The sequence below is a fragment of the mitochondrial genome of Portunus trituberculatus (genome assembly GCF_017591435.1).
Source record: "Portunus trituberculatus mitochondrion, complete genome".
NCBI classification, from domain to species: Eukaryota; Metazoa; Arthropoda; class Malacostraca; order Decapoda; family Portunidae; genus Portunus; species Portunus trituberculatus.
The window spans coordinates 1-16,026 of record NC_005037.1 but is presented as its reverse complement, the minus strand read 5'-3'; the positions used below and the strand labels follow the sequence as shown (position 1 = coordinate 16,026).

The 16,026-nt window shown below is 29.8% G+C and overlaps 13 protein-coding genes across 13 annotated transcripts, besides 25 other annotated features; 4 read left to right on the top strand and 9 right to left on the bottom strand. All coding sequences in view use genetic code 5, as the record gives it.

The window, feature by feature from the left end:
- Positions 1-66, top strand: a tRNA (tRNA-Tyr).
- Positions 67-131, top strand: a tRNA (tRNA-Cys).
- Positions 131-198, bottom strand: a tRNA (tRNA-Trp).
- On the bottom strand, positions 199-1,204 carry ND2 (NADH dehydrogenase subunit 2). The gene has a single exon. A coding segment is annotated over exon 1 (1,006 nt).
- Positions 1,205-1,273, bottom strand: a tRNA (tRNA-Met).
- Position 1,274: 1 nt separating this feature from the next.
- Positions 1,275-1,343, top strand: a tRNA (tRNA-Gln).
- Positions 1,341-1,407, bottom strand: a tRNA (tRNA-Ile).
- Positions 1,408-2,511: a sequence feature (putative control region).
- Positions 2,512-3,351, top strand: an rRNA (s-rRNA).
- Positions 3,352-3,424, top strand: a tRNA (tRNA-Val).
- Positions 3,425-4,756, top strand: an rRNA (l-rRNA).
- Positions 4,757-4,825, top strand: a tRNA (tRNA-Leu).
- Positions 4,826-4,830: 5 nt separating this feature from the next.
- Positions 4,831-5,787, top strand: ND1 (NADH dehydrogenase subunit 1). The gene has a single exon. The coding sequence runs from the start codon at positions 4,831-4,833 to the stop codon at positions 5,785-5,787; it is 957 nt and encodes a 318-aa protein (NP_872453.1).
- A 34-nt stretch (positions 5,788-5,821) lies between these two features.
- Positions 5,822-5,888, bottom strand: a tRNA (tRNA-Ser).
- On the bottom strand, positions 5,889-7,023 carry CYTB (cytochrome b). The gene has a single exon. A coding segment is annotated over exon 1 (1,135 nt).
- On the bottom strand, positions 7,023-7,529 carry ND6 (NADH dehydrogenase subunit 6). Its single transcript has one exon. It carries the CDS (start codon positions 7,527-7,529, stop codon positions 7,023-7,025), a length of 507 nt encoding a protein of 168 aa, NP_872451.1.
- A 2-nt stretch (positions 7,530-7,531) lies between these two features.
- Positions 7,532-7,599, top strand: a tRNA (tRNA-Pro).
- Positions 7,600-7,663, bottom strand: a tRNA (tRNA-Thr).
- Positions 7,664-7,665: 2 nt separating this feature from the next.
- ND4L (NADH dehydrogenase subunit 4L) lies at positions 7,666-7,968 on the top strand. Its single transcript has one exon. It carries the CDS (start codon positions 7,666-7,668, stop codon positions 7,966-7,968), a length of 303 nt encoding a protein of 100 aa, NP_872450.1.
- On the top strand, positions 7,962-9,296 carry ND4 (NADH dehydrogenase subunit 4). Its single transcript has one exon. The coding sequence runs from the start codon at positions 7,962-7,964 to the stop codon at positions 9,294-9,296; it is 1,335 nt and encodes a 444-aa protein (NP_872449.1).
- A 21-nt stretch (positions 9,297-9,317) lies between these two features.
- ND5 (NADH dehydrogenase subunit 5) lies at positions 9,318-11,045 on the top strand. Its single transcript has one exon. The coding sequence runs from the start codon at positions 9,318-9,320 to the stop codon at positions 11,043-11,045; it is 1,728 nt and encodes a 575-aa protein (NP_872448.1).
- Positions 11,045-11,108, top strand: a tRNA (tRNA-Phe).
- A 2-nt stretch (positions 11,109-11,110) lies between these two features.
- Positions 11,111-11,175, top strand: a tRNA (tRNA-His).
- Positions 11,176-11,194: 19 nt separating this feature from the next.
- Positions 11,195-11,262, bottom strand: a tRNA (tRNA-Glu).
- Positions 11,263-11,329, bottom strand: a tRNA (tRNA-Ser).
- A 2-nt stretch (positions 11,330-11,331) lies between these two features.
- Positions 11,332-11,397, bottom strand: a tRNA (tRNA-Asn).
- Positions 11,398-11,462, bottom strand: a tRNA (tRNA-Arg).
- A 5-nt stretch (positions 11,463-11,467) lies between these two features.
- Positions 11,468-11,531, bottom strand: a tRNA (tRNA-Ala).
- Positions 11,532-11,539: 8 nt separating this feature from the next.
- On the bottom strand, positions 11,540-11,893 carry ND3 (NADH dehydrogenase subunit 3). Its single transcript has one exon. It carries the CDS (start codon positions 11,891-11,893, stop codon positions 11,540-11,542), a length of 354 nt encoding a protein of 117 aa, NP_872447.1.
- Positions 11,894-11,958, bottom strand: a tRNA (tRNA-Gly).
- COX3 (cytochrome c oxidase subunit III) lies at positions 11,958-12,749 on the bottom strand. Its single transcript has one exon. It carries the CDS (start codon positions 12,747-12,749, stop codon positions 11,958-11,960), a length of 792 nt encoding a protein of 263 aa, NP_872446.1.
- On the bottom strand, positions 12,749-13,426 carry ATP6 (ATP synthase F0 subunit 6). Its single transcript has one exon. The coding sequence runs from the start codon at positions 13,424-13,426 to the stop codon at positions 12,749-12,751; it is 678 nt and encodes a 225-aa protein (NP_872445.1).
- On the bottom strand, positions 13,420-13,581 carry ATP8 (ATP synthase F0 subunit 8). The gene has a single exon. The coding sequence runs from the start codon at positions 13,579-13,581 to the stop codon at positions 13,420-13,422; it is 162 nt and encodes a 53-aa protein (NP_872444.1).
- Positions 13,582-13,647, bottom strand: a tRNA (tRNA-Asp).
- Positions 13,648-13,715, bottom strand: a tRNA (tRNA-Lys).
- Positions 13,716-14,400, bottom strand: COX2 (cytochrome c oxidase subunit II). Its single transcript has one exon. A coding segment is annotated over exon 1 (685 nt).
- Positions 14,401-14,427: 27 nt separating this feature from the next.
- Positions 14,428-14,492, bottom strand: a tRNA (tRNA-Leu).
- On the bottom strand, positions 14,493-16,026 carry COX1 (cytochrome c oxidase subunit I). The gene has a single exon. A coding segment is annotated over exon 1 (1,534 nt).

Sequence of the window (16,026 nt, the reverse complement as noted above, 5' to 3'; positions counted from 1 at the left end):
AATAGGGTGGCTGAGAATATAGGCGTTAGATTGTAAATCTAAAGACAAGTTTAAACTTCCTTATTAGGTTCTATAGTAAAAGTTAATAATATTAGATTGCAAATCTAAAGATGTGTAAGACACTAGAACTTAGGATTTAAAAGAGAATTCTTTTTTTTTAGACTTTGAAGGCCTTTAGTTTATATAACTTAAAATCCTAAATTATGAAGGGAATTGGGAATAAAATACCAAAAATGTTAATGAATGATATAGAGAGAAGAGTATACGAAGATGAAAATAAGGATGTTAGTTTAACATTAGAAATAAAGAAAGAAAAAGATAAAAGGGATAAAGGAATAAAAAGTCGTAGATAGAAATAAAGTGTGATAAGACTTGAAGTGAGAAGTACTAAAAGAGGAATGAATATTGAATTGGCAGATAAAAATTGAATTATAATTCATTTAGGGGCAAATCCTAGGAACGGAGGCAATCCTCCAAGAGATAGAATATTTATCGGAATAAACATATTAAGTAATAAACTTTTTCTTCTTTGATTTAATAAATTTGAGACTGTAAAAGAGTGAGTAGAATAAAGAAGTATAATAACAGAACCAGATACAAAAGAGTAAAAAGTGAAGTAAATTAATCAGTAAATATCACCTAAATAAATACCTACTAACATTCAAGCTATATGGTTAATAGAAGAAAAAGCTATTAACTTTCGTAACTTTATTATGTTTAATCCACCAAGGGCCCCAACAAGTGAGGACAATAAGGCTGAAAATATAATAATTGATATAAGGGTGTCAGAAAAAGTCAAGTAGGAAATTAGAAATATAGGAGCAAGCTTTTGAATAGTTAAAAGGATAAAAGCTTGAGGTCAAGATAAACCTTCAGTTACTTGAGGAAATCAGAAGTGAAAAGGGGCAGCACCTAGTTTTAGAAGGAGTGAAAGCAGAATTATTACGTGAGAAATTGACTGAGCGTAAAGAAAAATTGAGGCGGATATGATTAAAATTGTTGATGCCAAAGCTTGGATTAAGAAATATTTGATGGCTGCTTCCGTTAGATAAGGACATAATTTAGTTGTAATAAGCGGAATAAACGATAAAAGATTAAGTTCTAGGCCAAGCCATGCTCCAAATCAAGAAGTCGAAGAGACGGAGAGAGTGGTACCTCTAAGAAGAGTTAGAAAAAAAAAGAGATAGGAAATTGGAAAGGTCACTAAAAAGAGAAAGATTGTACTTTCATTTACGGGGTATGAGCCCATTAGCTTAATTTAGCTTATCTTTAAATATTTGTTAGTGTAAAGAGCACATAAAGTTTTGATCTTTAAGGGGACGGTGTAAATCCGTTACGAATAATATAGGTAAAAAATTTACATTATTAGCTCTATCAAAGCTACCCTTTTAAATCAGGCACTATATTAGTAATATAAAAAGATAAAATAAAATGTTGATTTAAAAAGAAAGTATAAAATAAAATTTAAGAAAATAAATTAAGAGAATAAAAAATAATGAAAAAAGTTGAAAGAGTAAGTAATTAAAGTAAATTTTTAGTTATAAAAGTAAGATTAGGATAGGTAGAATATAAAATAAAACTTTGTGAAATGAACTAATTATTTTTGTATATTTAGGTGTGTAAAATTCCTATGCATGCATACGTATATATGTATATACATATATATATACATTTATTTTAATGTATATACATTACTCTATATGTAATAATCAATAAAACAATATATTAATATATTTACCGTTGTAAGAATATTTATAAGTCACTATATAGTTTTAACTTTCAATATTATAATTGAAGTTAACTTTTAAATTGAATTTAAGAATAAGATGATAGGATGGAGTTCCTATTTCATCTTATTCTGCCGTTGAGTGAAGAGTGTTCAGATAGAGTAATTGTAATTAATTATAATTAGTGATCTCCTTATATTGGAAGTGAGTTCAGTGGTTCGAGAGGATGAATCTTTCTGGATTCTCCTAATGAGCAAAGGAAGAAAGTGAACCTCTCGAGAACATGAACTCACTTCCTTAGCATCATTAACTTTAAGGGAAAGGTATGATAGAACTATAATACTAATATAGAACCAAAGCATTCCCTGAGGGAATGCTTCATCTCTCTATTTAGAGCAAATATTATTAAAAGTGATTAGATTATATAATAATAGAATTGATAGAAATACTCATTTAGTTTATAGGAATTAGTTTTGTTTATAGTAATTATCTAATTGCTGTCTTAATGTAGGAGTATAAATAATATAATATTGGTTTGATTATAGTTAAATTTTTCATTAAATGAAGAATGAGATATAAGACCTTTACATTTTATAGTTTATGTTGAATCTACTGCTCTTTGTATGTAGGCCTTTATTTTATACTCGCTTGACGGGTTAAATAGAGTCGTATAAAGTTAGATTGGTATATATACATATAATTACTATATAATCAATTGGGCTATACTTAAATATGTCAAGGATTATTTTAATGAAATATTATGAAGTATCAAACAATTTTTTTAGAAAAGTTTGATTGTTTCTTAATTCCTTGCGTTTATATTAAGTTTGTATGAGAGTTGTTGCGTGTAGTAGCTCGATGTTTAAGATCTATGGGCTTCAAAAATATAGTCAGAGGGACTATGAAGTTAAATTCTCAGCATATGAAATTAGATAATTTAATAAAGTTAAGATCTAGTAGTATATTAAAACCTGATTAATATTGTGCCAGCAGTCGCGGTTATACTTTAAGGTTGAGTAAGGGTAAATCGGTTAATTGTTAGACGACAAATGTAATTTATATTATAAAGCCTAAAAGAATAAAAAAGTGAAATTAGAATATCTTCAGGAGGTCAATATTAATATTAATATTAGTCGAAGCAAAAAAATACTGGAGTTAAACTAGGATTAGATACCCTATTATACCAGAAAGTAATCATAGTATACCTGAGTAGTAACAGTTATGTTCTAAAAATTTGAAAAATTTGGCGGTGGTTTAGTCTTGTCAGAGGAACCTGTCTTTTAAACGATACACCACGAAATATCTTACTTAAGTTTGTAGAGTATGTATACCATCATTATTAGGTAATTTTTATAGAATAAATTACTGGGACAATATAATAATGTTAAATATATTAGATCAAGGTGCAGCTTATGCTTAAGTTATGATGGGTTACAATAGTATTTATACTATTACGAATAAGCAAATGAAATTTTGCTTTGAAGGAGGATTTGATTGTAAACTTAGTTTAATAAGCTAATTAGATATAAGCTCTAAAGCATGTACATATCGCCCGTCGCTTTCATTACTAAGATGAGATAAGTCGTAACATAGTAGGCTTACTGGAAAGTAAGCCTGGAAAGAACAAAGCAAAGCTGAGTTAGTATAGCGTCTCACTTACGTTGAGAAGAATTATTGTGCAAGTCAATATGCTTTGATAATTTTGAAATATTGCTAAGTTGTTAATCAAAGTTCATAAATTTTTAAAAATTAATATAAGTTAAAATATAGTAAAGATTATTAAAATGTGTTTCAAAGCTATAGAGTATAAGTACTGAATAGGAAATAATATTAGGATTAAAAAATAGTAAAGTAGGTTTTAATTTCCGTACCTTGTGTATCAGGGATAATTAAACTTTCGTGAGTAAAAAGTCACTAATCCCGAAGTAAAGATAGCTAGTATATTAAACAAGTTTTTGTTATATAAAAATTTGTAATGCTATACTAAAGATGAAATGTCATACGAGCTTTACAATATCTGGTTCCTTAGGAATTAAATATAATTTAACTATTAAGTTGAAATTACTTAATAATAAAGGGTAGGAGGGATGAGCTTCTTATCACTAAAAATAATTATTTAATAGATTGATTTTTAGTCAACCTTACTAAGCTTAAAAGTAGCTATGGTAGTAAAGTGTTCTAATTTAGGTTCTATAATAAAGCTATTTATTATGTCTTTAATTAAATTACTAAGGTATTATTCTAATCTAATAAGTTTAAGAAATAATGATTGTATAAGTAAAGTATAATGTGTAAAAAGTTAGATATAAAGTAATTGAAAAATTATAACAGTTAAAAGTAATGAAAAAGGAACTCGGCAAAAGGTTTTCTTGCCTGTTTATCAAAAACATGTCTATTAGAGGGTATTTATAGTCTAGCCTGCTCACTGATAAAAATTATTAAATAGCCGCGGTATCTTGACCGTGCAAAGGTAGCATAATCATTAGTTTTTTAATTGAAAACTTGTATGAATGGTTGGACAAAGAAAAAGCTGTCTCTTTCATTAAAATTGAATTTAACTTCTAAGTGAAAAGGCTTAGATATTTTAGAGGGACGATAAGACCCTATAAAGCTTTATAAATTTAGAAATTTTATATATTTTTTTAATAATGATAATCTTTTGAAAATTTATTGGGTTGGGGCAACAAAAGTATAATTATTAATAACTGCTAGAAAGTATTACAATTGTTTTTGTCATAAAGAAAATTAGTTGATCCCTGAAAGGGATTAAAAGATCAAGTTACTTTAGGGATAACAGCGTAATTTATTCTGAGAGTCCTTATCAAAGAATAAGTTTGCGACCTCGATGTTGAATTAAAATGTCTTTATAGTGCAGCAGCTATATAAGAAGGTCTGTTCGACCTTTAATTTTTTACATGATTTGAGTTCAGACCGGCGTGAGCCAGGTCGGTTTCTATCTTCTAAAATTAAAAAGGTTACTTTAGTACGAAAGGATTAAGTAATCAAAAATCTTTTAAAAATTTGAAATAGCTATTTTGTCAGATAATATGTACTAGACTTAGGATCTAGTTAAATAGAATTAATTTCTATAAATAGCAGAATAATTTTATCTAATTGTTTTATGTTGTTGGTGGAAATTGTAAATTATTTGGTTTTAATAATTTGTGTTTTAGTAGGAGTAGCTTTCGTTACTTTGTTGGAACGGAAAATTTTAGGATATATTCAAATTCGAAAAGGTCCAAATAAAGTTGGGTATATAGGATTATTGCAGCCTTTTTCTGATGCTGTTAAATTGTTTACTAAAGAGCAGACTATGCCTATTATATCAAATTTTGTTGTGTATTATTTGTGTCCTGTACTTAGGTTATTCTTATCTTTGCTAGTGTGAAGGGTTATACCTTATGATGTGGGTCTAGTGAGATTTAATATGAGTATTTTGTTCTTTTTCTGTTGTTTGGGAATGGGAGTCTATAGAGTTATAGTAGCAGGATGAGCTTCAAATTGTAAATATTCTTTGTTAGGAAGACTTCGGAGTGTTGCCCAGACCATTTCATATGAGGTAAGATTAGCTTTAATTTTACTGTCTTTTATTATGTTACTGGGAGGATTTAGATTAGAATTGTTTGTAAAATATCAGTGTTATTCTTGATTTATATTCATATCTTTACCTTTAAGAATGGTTTGGTTTGCTTCTTGCTTAGCTGAAACTAACCGAACACCTTTCGATTTTGCTGAAGGAGAGTCGGAATTGGTTTCAGGTTTTAATACTGAATATAGGAGTGGAGGATTTGCTTTAATTTTTATAGCAGAATACTCTAGAATTCTTTTTATAAGAGTTTTGTTTGTAATTGTATTCTTGGGAAGAAGGCCATGTAGAATTTCTTTTTATTTAAAATCAATATTGGTTGCATTTATTTTTGTTTGAGTTCGTGGTACACTACCTCGGCTTCGATATGATAAGCTTATGTATTTAGCTTGAAAAAGATTTTTACCTGTATCTATTAATTACCTGATTCTTTTCATAGGAGTGAAATCTTTATGTTTTGTTCTTAATTTATAAAGTATAATTAAAATTATACGTTGATTATGTGAGACGATCATTAAGAGGAAATCTCTTTTCTAATATTTTCAAAATATTTATTTTTTATAAACTAAATAATCATTTTAGTATTTTATCTCATCCTATAAGAAGAAGCGGGTTAATAATAAATAAGAGGAAATAAGTAACTGTAAGGATTTGACCAGTAAGGACATAAGGTTCTTCAACTGGTCGAGCTCCAATTCAAGTTAAAAGAACTAAAACTGATACTAAGGTTCAAAATATAAATTGATTCAGAGGGTAAAAGGTAAGTCTTCGGAAGTTCGAGGTATGAGTGAATGGGAGAATTATAATAATAGCAACGGAAGCAACAAGAGCAATTACACCACCTAGTTTATTAGGAATAGAACGTAAAATTGCGTAAGCGAATAGAAAATATCATTCTGGCTGAATATGAGCGGGAGTAACCAAAGGATTAGCTCTAATAAAATTATCTGGATCTCCTAAAAGATAAGGATTTAAAAGAGAAAGAATTAAAAGTAGTGTAAATATAACAATAAATCCTACAATATCTTTGAATGTAAAGTATGGATGGAATGGAACTTTATCCATTTGCCTTGATACACCTAAAGGATTATTAGCTCCAGATTGATGTAAAAAGAAAATATGAATAATAGTTATTGCGGCAATAATAAATGGAAGTACAAAGTGGAAAGTAAAAAAGCGTGTTAATGTAGCATTATCAACTGAAAATCCACCTCAAATTCACTGAACTAAGTCTGTACCAATATAAGGAATAGCTGAAAAAAGATTAGTAATAACTGTTGCCCCTCAGAAAGACATTTGACCTCAAGGAAGAACATACCCTAAGAAAGCTGTTGCTATTACTATAAATAGAATAACAACCCCTACTATCCAAGCGTGGAAAGTTATATAAGAACCGTAATAAATGCCTCGGCCAATATGAATGTAAATACAAATAAAGAAAAAAGAAGCCCCATTAGCATGTATTGTTCGTAGAAGTCAACCGTAGTTCACGTCTCGACAAATATGAGCAACTCTAGAAAATGCTAAATCAATGTGAGCAGTATAATGTATAGCTAGAAATAAACCTGTAGCAATTTGGATAACTAAACAAAGACCCAAAAGAGAACCAAAATTTCAAAAAGTTGAAATATTTGAGGGTAAAGGTATATCTACTAAAGAGTTGTTGATAATTTTAAATAAAGGGTGAGACTTACGTATAGGTGTTGTCATTAAGGAGAGAGTCGAAAAGGTCCTTTAAATAAATTGGTAATTTTAACTACTACAACTAGAGTTAATAAAAGATAAAGAATGATATACAGTGTAAAGTTTATAAGATTAGATCTATAGATTCAACTAATAATAAAAATGTTTGAGGAATTAAGTGAAAAAGAGGAAAGGGGTAGTTGAGTTATGGTAGGACCTATTAAAGAGTCTCAAAAAAAAGTTAAAGTTAATAATATAAATAGAAGAATTAAAGAAAATGATAGAGCTGATCATGAAAAAAAGAATGGTTCATTAGAGGCTAAAGATGTAACGTAAATAAATAAAACAAGTATCCCTCCTAAGAAAATTATAAATAAAATATATGAAAATCAATAGGAATAAGTAGATAGTCCGGCTGTTAGGGAAATAAAAATAGTTTGAATCAATAGAGTTAAACCTATTGAAAGAGGGTGACTAAGTCGGGTAAATAAAATAGAAAGTAAAAGAATAAATGGAATAAACAGCAAAGTCATATCAGAGAATAGTTTAATAAAAATATTAGTTTTGGGAATTAAAGATAAAGGATTGATTCTTTTTCTCTGAAGTTTTAAGAAAAGATTTCATTTTTGGTTTACAAGACCAAAGTTTTTAGTTAAACTATTAAAACTAATGGTAAATTTTAGTAGAGCTATGATTTTTGTTCCAATGGTGATAATTTTTTGTGGGGCATGAGGATTTATTGCTTATAGTAAGCATATGTTAAATTCTCTTTTAAGGTTAGAATTTATAATATTAGGTGTATTTTGGTTAATAAGAAGGCAGTTGGCTTTAGTGGCAAGAGAAGTCTACTTTTCTCTGTTTTTTTTAACTCTTGCTGCATGTGAAGGGGCTTTAGGCCTAACTATACTGATTTTAGTAGTACGAAGGCATGGAAATGATATATTTTCAAGATTTAATTTATTAGAATGTTAAAGTTTATAATTCCTCTTGTTGTATTGATTAAGTATTCTAAAGAATGAAAGATTGTTCAGGTAGGTATATTTTTTGTTAGGTTTATTTTAAGATTACATTGTTATCATAACTTTTATTTATTTAGAGTAGGATTTAACCTTGGTATGGATTATATCAGTTATATTATAATTATGTTGAGATTTTGAGTGGTTTCTTTAATTTTAATTTCTAGTCAAAAAGTTAAGAAGTTAGATAACTTTAATAGGATATTTATCATAGTAAATATTATATTATTGGTGTTTTTGGTACTTACTTTTTCTTCAATAGATTATCTTATGTTTTATATTAGATTTGAAGCTTCTTTAATTCCAACTTTGATTTTAATTTTAGGCTGAGGGTACCAGCCTGAGCGAATTCAGGCGGGTATTTATATACTTTTTTATACTTTGGCATTTTCTTTACCTCTTCTTGTATCTTTACTCGTATATTACAGAGTTAGTGGAAGATTGATCATTAATTTAAGAAGATCTTTAAGAGGGATGGGTTATGTAAGAAAGTTATGATATATTAGGACGGTCTTAGCTTTTATAGTTAAGCTACCAATGTTTATATTCCACTTATGACTTCCTAAAGCACATGTAGAAGCTCCTATTGCAGGTTCTATAATTTTAGCTGGGGTACTATTAAAGTTGGGAGGATATGGACTGATTCGAGTTCTTATTATATTCCAAGAAAATAACAAAGAGTTTTGTTGATTATGGGTTAGAGTAAGAATTATAGGAGGAGTTTATATTAGACTTGTATGTATACGTCAAGTTGATATAAAATCTTTAATTGCTTATTCATCTGTTGTCCATATAAGATTAGTCCTTTGTGGTATTGTTATTTTTAGATGATGAGGTTTAGCTGGTTGTATAATTTTGATAGTCGGGCATGGTTTGTGTTCTTCTGGATTATTTTGTTTAGCTAATATAGTGTATGAACGAACAGGAAGACGAAGTTTAATAGTGAATAAAGGATTACTAACATTTATACCAAGAATAGGCTTGTGATGATTTTTATTAAGAGTGAGAAACATGGCTAGGCCTCCATCATTAAACCTTATAGGAGAAATTATATTGATTTTAACTATATTAAGATGAAGAAAACTAACAATTTTTGGTATTAGATTATTATCTTTTTTTAGAGCAAGATACACATTGTATATATATAGGTTAAGTCAGCATGGGGTTTTTTATAATTCGTTATATTCATGTTGTTCAGGTAAGGTCAATGAATATTTAAGTTTATTTTTACATTGATTGCCTTTAAATATTATAATTTTAAATAGAACTTTAGTTATAATTTAGTAATCTTTAAATAAGTAAAGAATGATTTGAAAAATTTCTATACATGAAATTAGAATACTAACTCTAGTATCAGGATCTGTGTTATGTGGAATTGCTGGTATCAAGAAAGTTAGAACAGGTGTAATAGATGTAATTGAGTGAGAACTTTTTAATTTGGTAAGAAGAAGTATTGTATTTACTGTAATTTTGGATTGAGTGTCTCTATTATTTATGAGTTTTGTTTTTTTAATTTCTGGAAGGGTACTTTTTTATAGAGGAAGTTATATAGCTGAAGATAAAACTTCTAATCGTTTTATGTATCTTGTTTTAGCTTTTGTACTTTCAATAAGATTAATAGTGTTAAGGCCAAACTTAATCAGAATTCTGTTAGGTTGAGATGGATTAGGATTGGTGTCATATGCTTTAGTTATTTATTATAGAAATGAAAAATCTGCTAATGCAGGTATACTAACTATTTTATCTAATCGAGTAGGAGACGTAGCAATTTTATTAAGAATTGGTTTAATAAGAAGACTTGGAAGATGAAATTTTTTTTTCTATAGATATTACTTAAATGAGGAGTGGGTGTTATTAAAAGTATTTTTAATAATTTCAGCTATAACAAAAAGGGCCCAAATTCCATTTTCTGCATGATTGCCTGCTGCTATAGCAGCACCAACTCCTGTTTCTGCTTTAGTTCATTCTTCAACTTTAGTAACTGCGGGAGTCTATTTAATAATTCGATTTAGGGCTGCTCTAGAAGGTTCTTTAGTTCAGAGGTGGTTATTAATTATTTCTTGTCTGACAATGTTTATAGCAGGACTTGGTGCTAATTTTGAATATGATTTAAAGAAAATTATTGCTTTGTCTACTTTAAGACAATTAGGAGTGATATTAAGAATTTTGTCCTTAGGGTATGCCGATTTAGCTTTTTTTCACCTTTTAAGACATGCTTTATTCAAAGCTTTACTTTTTATATGTGCTGGGGTTGTAATTCATAGAGTGGGCGGTTATCAGGATATTCGTTTTATAGGAAATTTAGTAAAATTTATACCTTTGACTGTATCATATATAACTATCTCTAACTTAGCTCTATGTGGATTTCCTTTTATAGCAGGATTTTACTCTAAAGATATAATTTTAGAGGTAGCTTTTATAAGAAGAATTAATTTTATTGCTTTAATATTGTATATTATGGCTACAGGATTAACAGTTATATATACAATACGCTTAATTTTCTATTCAATCAGGGGAGAATATAATCTGGGATCTATCAATAATCTCTCGGATGAGGATTATATAATAACTAATTCTATAAGAGGGCTAGGACTGGGAGCTATTCTAGGAGGAGCTTGTTTAGGATGAATGTTATTTCCTGAGTGTTACATGATCTGTTTAAGATTTATTATGAAAATAATAGTAATTATAGTAAGAGTCTTAGGAGGTTTAATTGGTTATACACTAAATATAATGAGAGTTAATTTTACTTTAAAAAGATTGAGAAATTATAGATTAATTGTGTTTATAGGGTCTATATGATTTATACCTGCCTTAAGTACTTTAAAGTTGAGGGAAAAAAGACTTAGCTCAGGGAGATATGTAGAAAAAGTATTAGACAAGGGTTGATTTGAGTTTTATGGAGGTCAGGGTTTAAATTATATATTTTCTAATTTATTTTATATGTTAAATAGTATACATTTAAATAGAGTTAAAATTTTTCTGAAGGTAGCTGTAATCACTATAATCGTATTTATAGTAGCTGTTCTTTAATTTATATAATTCAAAAAGAATATTGCATTGAAGCTGCAAAAGTGGGCAAACGCTCTGTAGATAAAATTCGAATAGTTTAATAAAAATGTTGGCTTGTGGAGCCGGAGATGTAGCTTTAATACTTTGAATTCAAAGTATAAAAAGAAGAAAGTTTTTAGAAATAAAATAATTTCAGTTCTACAACGAAAATGTAACGTGTTTATTACACCATAAAAACAGGAATATAAACGGAATTTAACCGCTTAAAAAAAAGTTAGAAGCTTTCTTTTTTGACGTAATATTCCTTCTTGATTGGAAATGAAATTTCAATATTGTCATTAACAGTGACACACCTCTTTTTGGTTTCAATCAATTATTAGAGACTTAGGGGGTCAAAATTTAGGTCGAAACTAAATGCGATAACTTCGCTTTCTAATACGATGTAAAGCTAGTTTTAAAAACACTTTATGAATGCAACTCATATGTCATAAATTTGACTATAGCCTTAATAATATTTATTTTGATCACTCTAAGGCGCCTTGAGCTCATTCGTAGTAAAGTCCAATTAAAAGAATAAGAAGAAATAAAGTCCCAGTAGAAAGCCATGAGAATAGATTAGTTACATTAAAAATTGATGCGAGAGGAAGAAGTAAAGTAATTTCTACGTCAAAAATAAGAAAAATTACAGCAATTAGAAAAAAGCGTAAGGAAAAAGGAAAGCGTGCTGATCCTTTAGGGTCAAATCCGCACTCATAGGGAGAATTCTTTTCACGATCAGTAATTGTTTTTTTTGAGATGACAGAAGCTAGAGTTATAACAATATAACAAACGATAATTGTTAGGAGGGAGAATAAAGTTAAAGTGAAAATTATTTTTTCTAAGAAATTTAGACCTTCTGATTGGAAGTCAGATATACTATTTATACTAAAAAAATTAACCTCCTCATCAATAAATGAATACATAAAGGAATAATCAAACTACATCAACGAAATGTCAGTATCATGCGGCTGCTTCAAATCCTACGTGATGATTAGAAGAAAAATGGCAAAAAAATATGCGTAGGAAACAGATTAGTAAAAATGAAGTTCCAATAATAACATGTAATCCATGAAATCCTGTAGCAACGAAAAAAGTTGAACCAAAGACTGAATCTGCAATAGTAAAAGGGGCTTCAATATACTCGAAAGCTTGAAGAAGAGTAAAATAAAATCCTAATAAAATTGTTAGTCCTAGTCTCTGAATAGCTTGAGTATGATTAGCTTCCATAATAGCGTGATGGGCTCAAGTTACTGTGGCTCCGGAAGATAGGAGAATAGTAGTATTAAGAAGAGGAATTTGAAAGGGGTTGAATGGTTGAATACCATAGGGAGGTCAGTTCATTCCAATTTCAATTGTAGGAGCAAGTCTACTGTGGAAAAAAGCTCAGAAGAAAGAGAAAAAGAACAATACTTCTGAAGCAATGAAAAGAATTATACCTCACCGTAAACCTTTGATCACAACAGAAGTATGAAGGCCTTGGAAAGTACCTTCTCGTGTAATATCACGTCATCATTGATATATAGTAAGTAAAATAGCAAAAATTCTTAAAATTAAAAGATTTATATTATATTGATGAAATCATTTAATTAAACCTGTTGTAAGTATTATTGCTCTAATAGATCCGGTTAAAGGCCAAGGGCTTATATCAACTAGGTGGTATGGATGAAAACCGTGTGATGATGTCATTAGTTAATTTCTCTAGTATAAAGGGTTCTTAAAACTGCAAATACATAAGACTGAATAATTGCAACGGCAGATTCTAGCGTTAAGAGTAAGATTTGAGAGAAAATAAGAATTGAGAGGACAATAGAAGATGTTATTGTAGGACCTGTATTACCTAAAAGAGTTAACAGGAGGTGGCCTGCAATTATATTAGCAGCTAATCGAACAGCAAGTGTTCCTGGTCGAATGATATTTCTAATTGTTTCAATTAAGACTATGAATGGTATCAAGACAGGTGGAGTTCCTTGAGGGACTAGATGGGCGAACATGTGTTGTGTATGATTGATTCATCCTTTAACTATTAAAGTCACTCATAAAGGTAGAGAGAGTGCTAATGTTATTACTATGTGACTTGATCTTGTAAACACATAAGGTAAAAGACCTAAAAAATTATTATAAAGAATTAGTGAAAATAATGAGACAAAAAACATAGTAGACCCTACACAACTTACTGTTAGTAGAGCTTTAAATTCTTTATGGAGTGTGAACATTATATCACTTCAACATAAGGATCAGCGAGATGGAGATGCTCAATAAAGATAAGGAAGGAATAATAGACCTAGAAGAGTTGAAAGTCAGTTTAAAGAAAAATTGAAGATTCTTGACGAAGGTTCAAAAATAGAAAATAAGTTTGCTATAATTTTCAGTTAAAGAAGTGTGTTGAAGATTTTCTAATAATGTTAGAGTCAATAGTTTCAAAAGGTTTAATAAAATAATTGATTATTAAAAAAATAATAAATCTAAGTAAAAAAAAGATGTACAAATAAAGTCAGAGTAAAGGAGCTATTTGAGGCATTAAGAAATATCTTTAACAAGATGACTTTAACATGACAAGTTAATATTATAGTTTAACTAATTTCTTTCACCAGAAGTAGGCGCAAATACTATAATAGGTTTAAAAGACCTACACTTTCTTTCAGTCATCGGGTGAATCGGAGTAAGAAGAAATTCAATTTAAAAAGGAGTTAGTGTTTACACTTTCAACTACAATGGGTATGAATCTATGATTTGCTCCACAAATTTCTGAACATTGACCGTAGAATAATCCAGGGCGTGATATTATAAAACTAGATTGATTAAGTCGTCCAGGAATGGCGTCAGCTTTTACTCCAAGAGCAGGTACAGTTCAAGAATGAATTACATCTGCTGCTGTAATAACTACTCGAATTTGAGTATTTATAGGGAGAACAGTTCGGTTATCAACATCTAATAATCGGAACCCTGATGATTCTAGTTCGTTAGTGGGAGTTATGTAAGAATCAAATTCTGCATCTAAGAAGTCTGAATATTCGTACGATCAATATCATTGATGACCTACAGTCTTTAAAGTTACAGACGGGTTATTCACCTCATCAAGAAGATAAAGTAGTCGTAATGATGGTAGGGCAATAAATACAAGAATAACAGCTGGTAAAGCTGTTCAAATCAGTTCAATAGTTTGATGTTCAAGCATATAGCGATTAATAAAAGAGTTAGTTAAAATAGAGGCCATTATATAACCTACAAAAGTAATGATTATAATTAGTACTACTATAATATGATCATGAAAAAAAATTAACTGTTCTATAAGAGGAGAAGCTCTGTCTTGAAAGCCTAAATATGTTCATGTTGCCATTAAAAAATAGAAAGTAATGATTTGGAATTCTAAAAGAAGATAAATCTTCCTGGTAGGAGCTTAAATCCTATACATCTTTCTGCCATTTTAGAAGTTTGTAATAAGAGGAATTTCTATATAAGAATGATCAGCAGGGGGGTAAGAGTGATTTCATTCAATTGAAGATGGCAAGTAAGGAGAGAATATAACAGGCCGACTGGAAATTAATGCTTCTCAGATTACAATTATAAAAATAAGTATAGCAATAAGAGATACTATAGATCCTATTGATGATACAATATTTCAGGTAGTATAAGCGTCTGGATAATCAGAGTATCGTCGAGGCATGCCGTTAAGTCCTAGGAAATGTTGGGGGAAGAAAGTAACGTTAACACCAATAAATATAATTGTAAAGTGAATTTTTATTCATTTAGGGTTAAGAGACATCCCTGTAAATAAAGGGAATCAATGAGCAATACCGGCAAAGATGCCAAAGACTGCTCCCATAGATAAAACATAGTGGAAATGGGCAACTACATAATATGTATCGTGAAGGATAATATCAATAGAAGAATTTGCAAGAACAACTCCTGTTAAGCCTCCTACGGTGAAAAGGAAAATGAATCCTAAAGCTCACAGCATAGAAGGTCTATAATTAATTTGAGTGCCATGAAGAGTTCTTAGTCACCTGAAAATTTTAATTCCAGTGGGAACTGCAATAATCATAGTAGCAGATGTAAAATATGCTCGAGTGTCGACGTCTATACCGACTGTGAATATATGGTGAGCTCAGACAATAAATCCTAAAATACCAATAGCCATTATAGCGTAGATTATACCTAAAGTACCGAATGATTCTTTTTTTCCGGACTCTTGACTTACAATATGAGAAATTATACCGAAAGCAGGAAGAATTAAAATATAGACTTCAGGATGACCAAAAAATCAGAAGAGATGTTGGTAAAGAACGGGGTCTCCACCCCCGGCAGGGTCGAAGAATGAAGTATTTAAATTACGATCTGTGAGAAGCATAGTAATAGCTCCTGCCAGAACAGGGAGAGATAAAAGAAGAAGAATTGCAGTAATAAATACGGATCATACAAATAGTGGTATTTGGTCTATTCTTATACCAAAAGATCGTATATTAATAACAGTGGTTATAAAATTTACTGCACCTAAAATAGATGAAACTCCTGCTAAATGAAGAGAAAAAATTCCTAAGTCTACTGATGCACCGGCATGGGCAATTGCGGCAGAAAGAGGAGGATATACAGTTCATCCAGTACCTACACCTCTTTCTACTATACCTCTTATAAGAAGAAGAGTTAATGAAGGAGGAAGAAGTCAGAATCTTATGTTATTTATACGGGGGAAGGCTATATCAGGAGCTCCTAATATTAGGGGTACTAATCAATTACCGAATCCTCCAATTATGATTGGTATAACTATAAAGAAAATCATGACGAAAGCATGAGCTGTGACTACAACATTGTAAATTTGGTCGTTGCCAATAAGAGTACCGGGTTGTCCTAATTCAGCACGAATAATTAGACTAAGTGAAGTTCCTACTATTCCTGATCATGCTCCAAAAATAAAATATAATGTACCAATATCTTTATGATTTGTAGAAAAGAATCATCGTTGCAT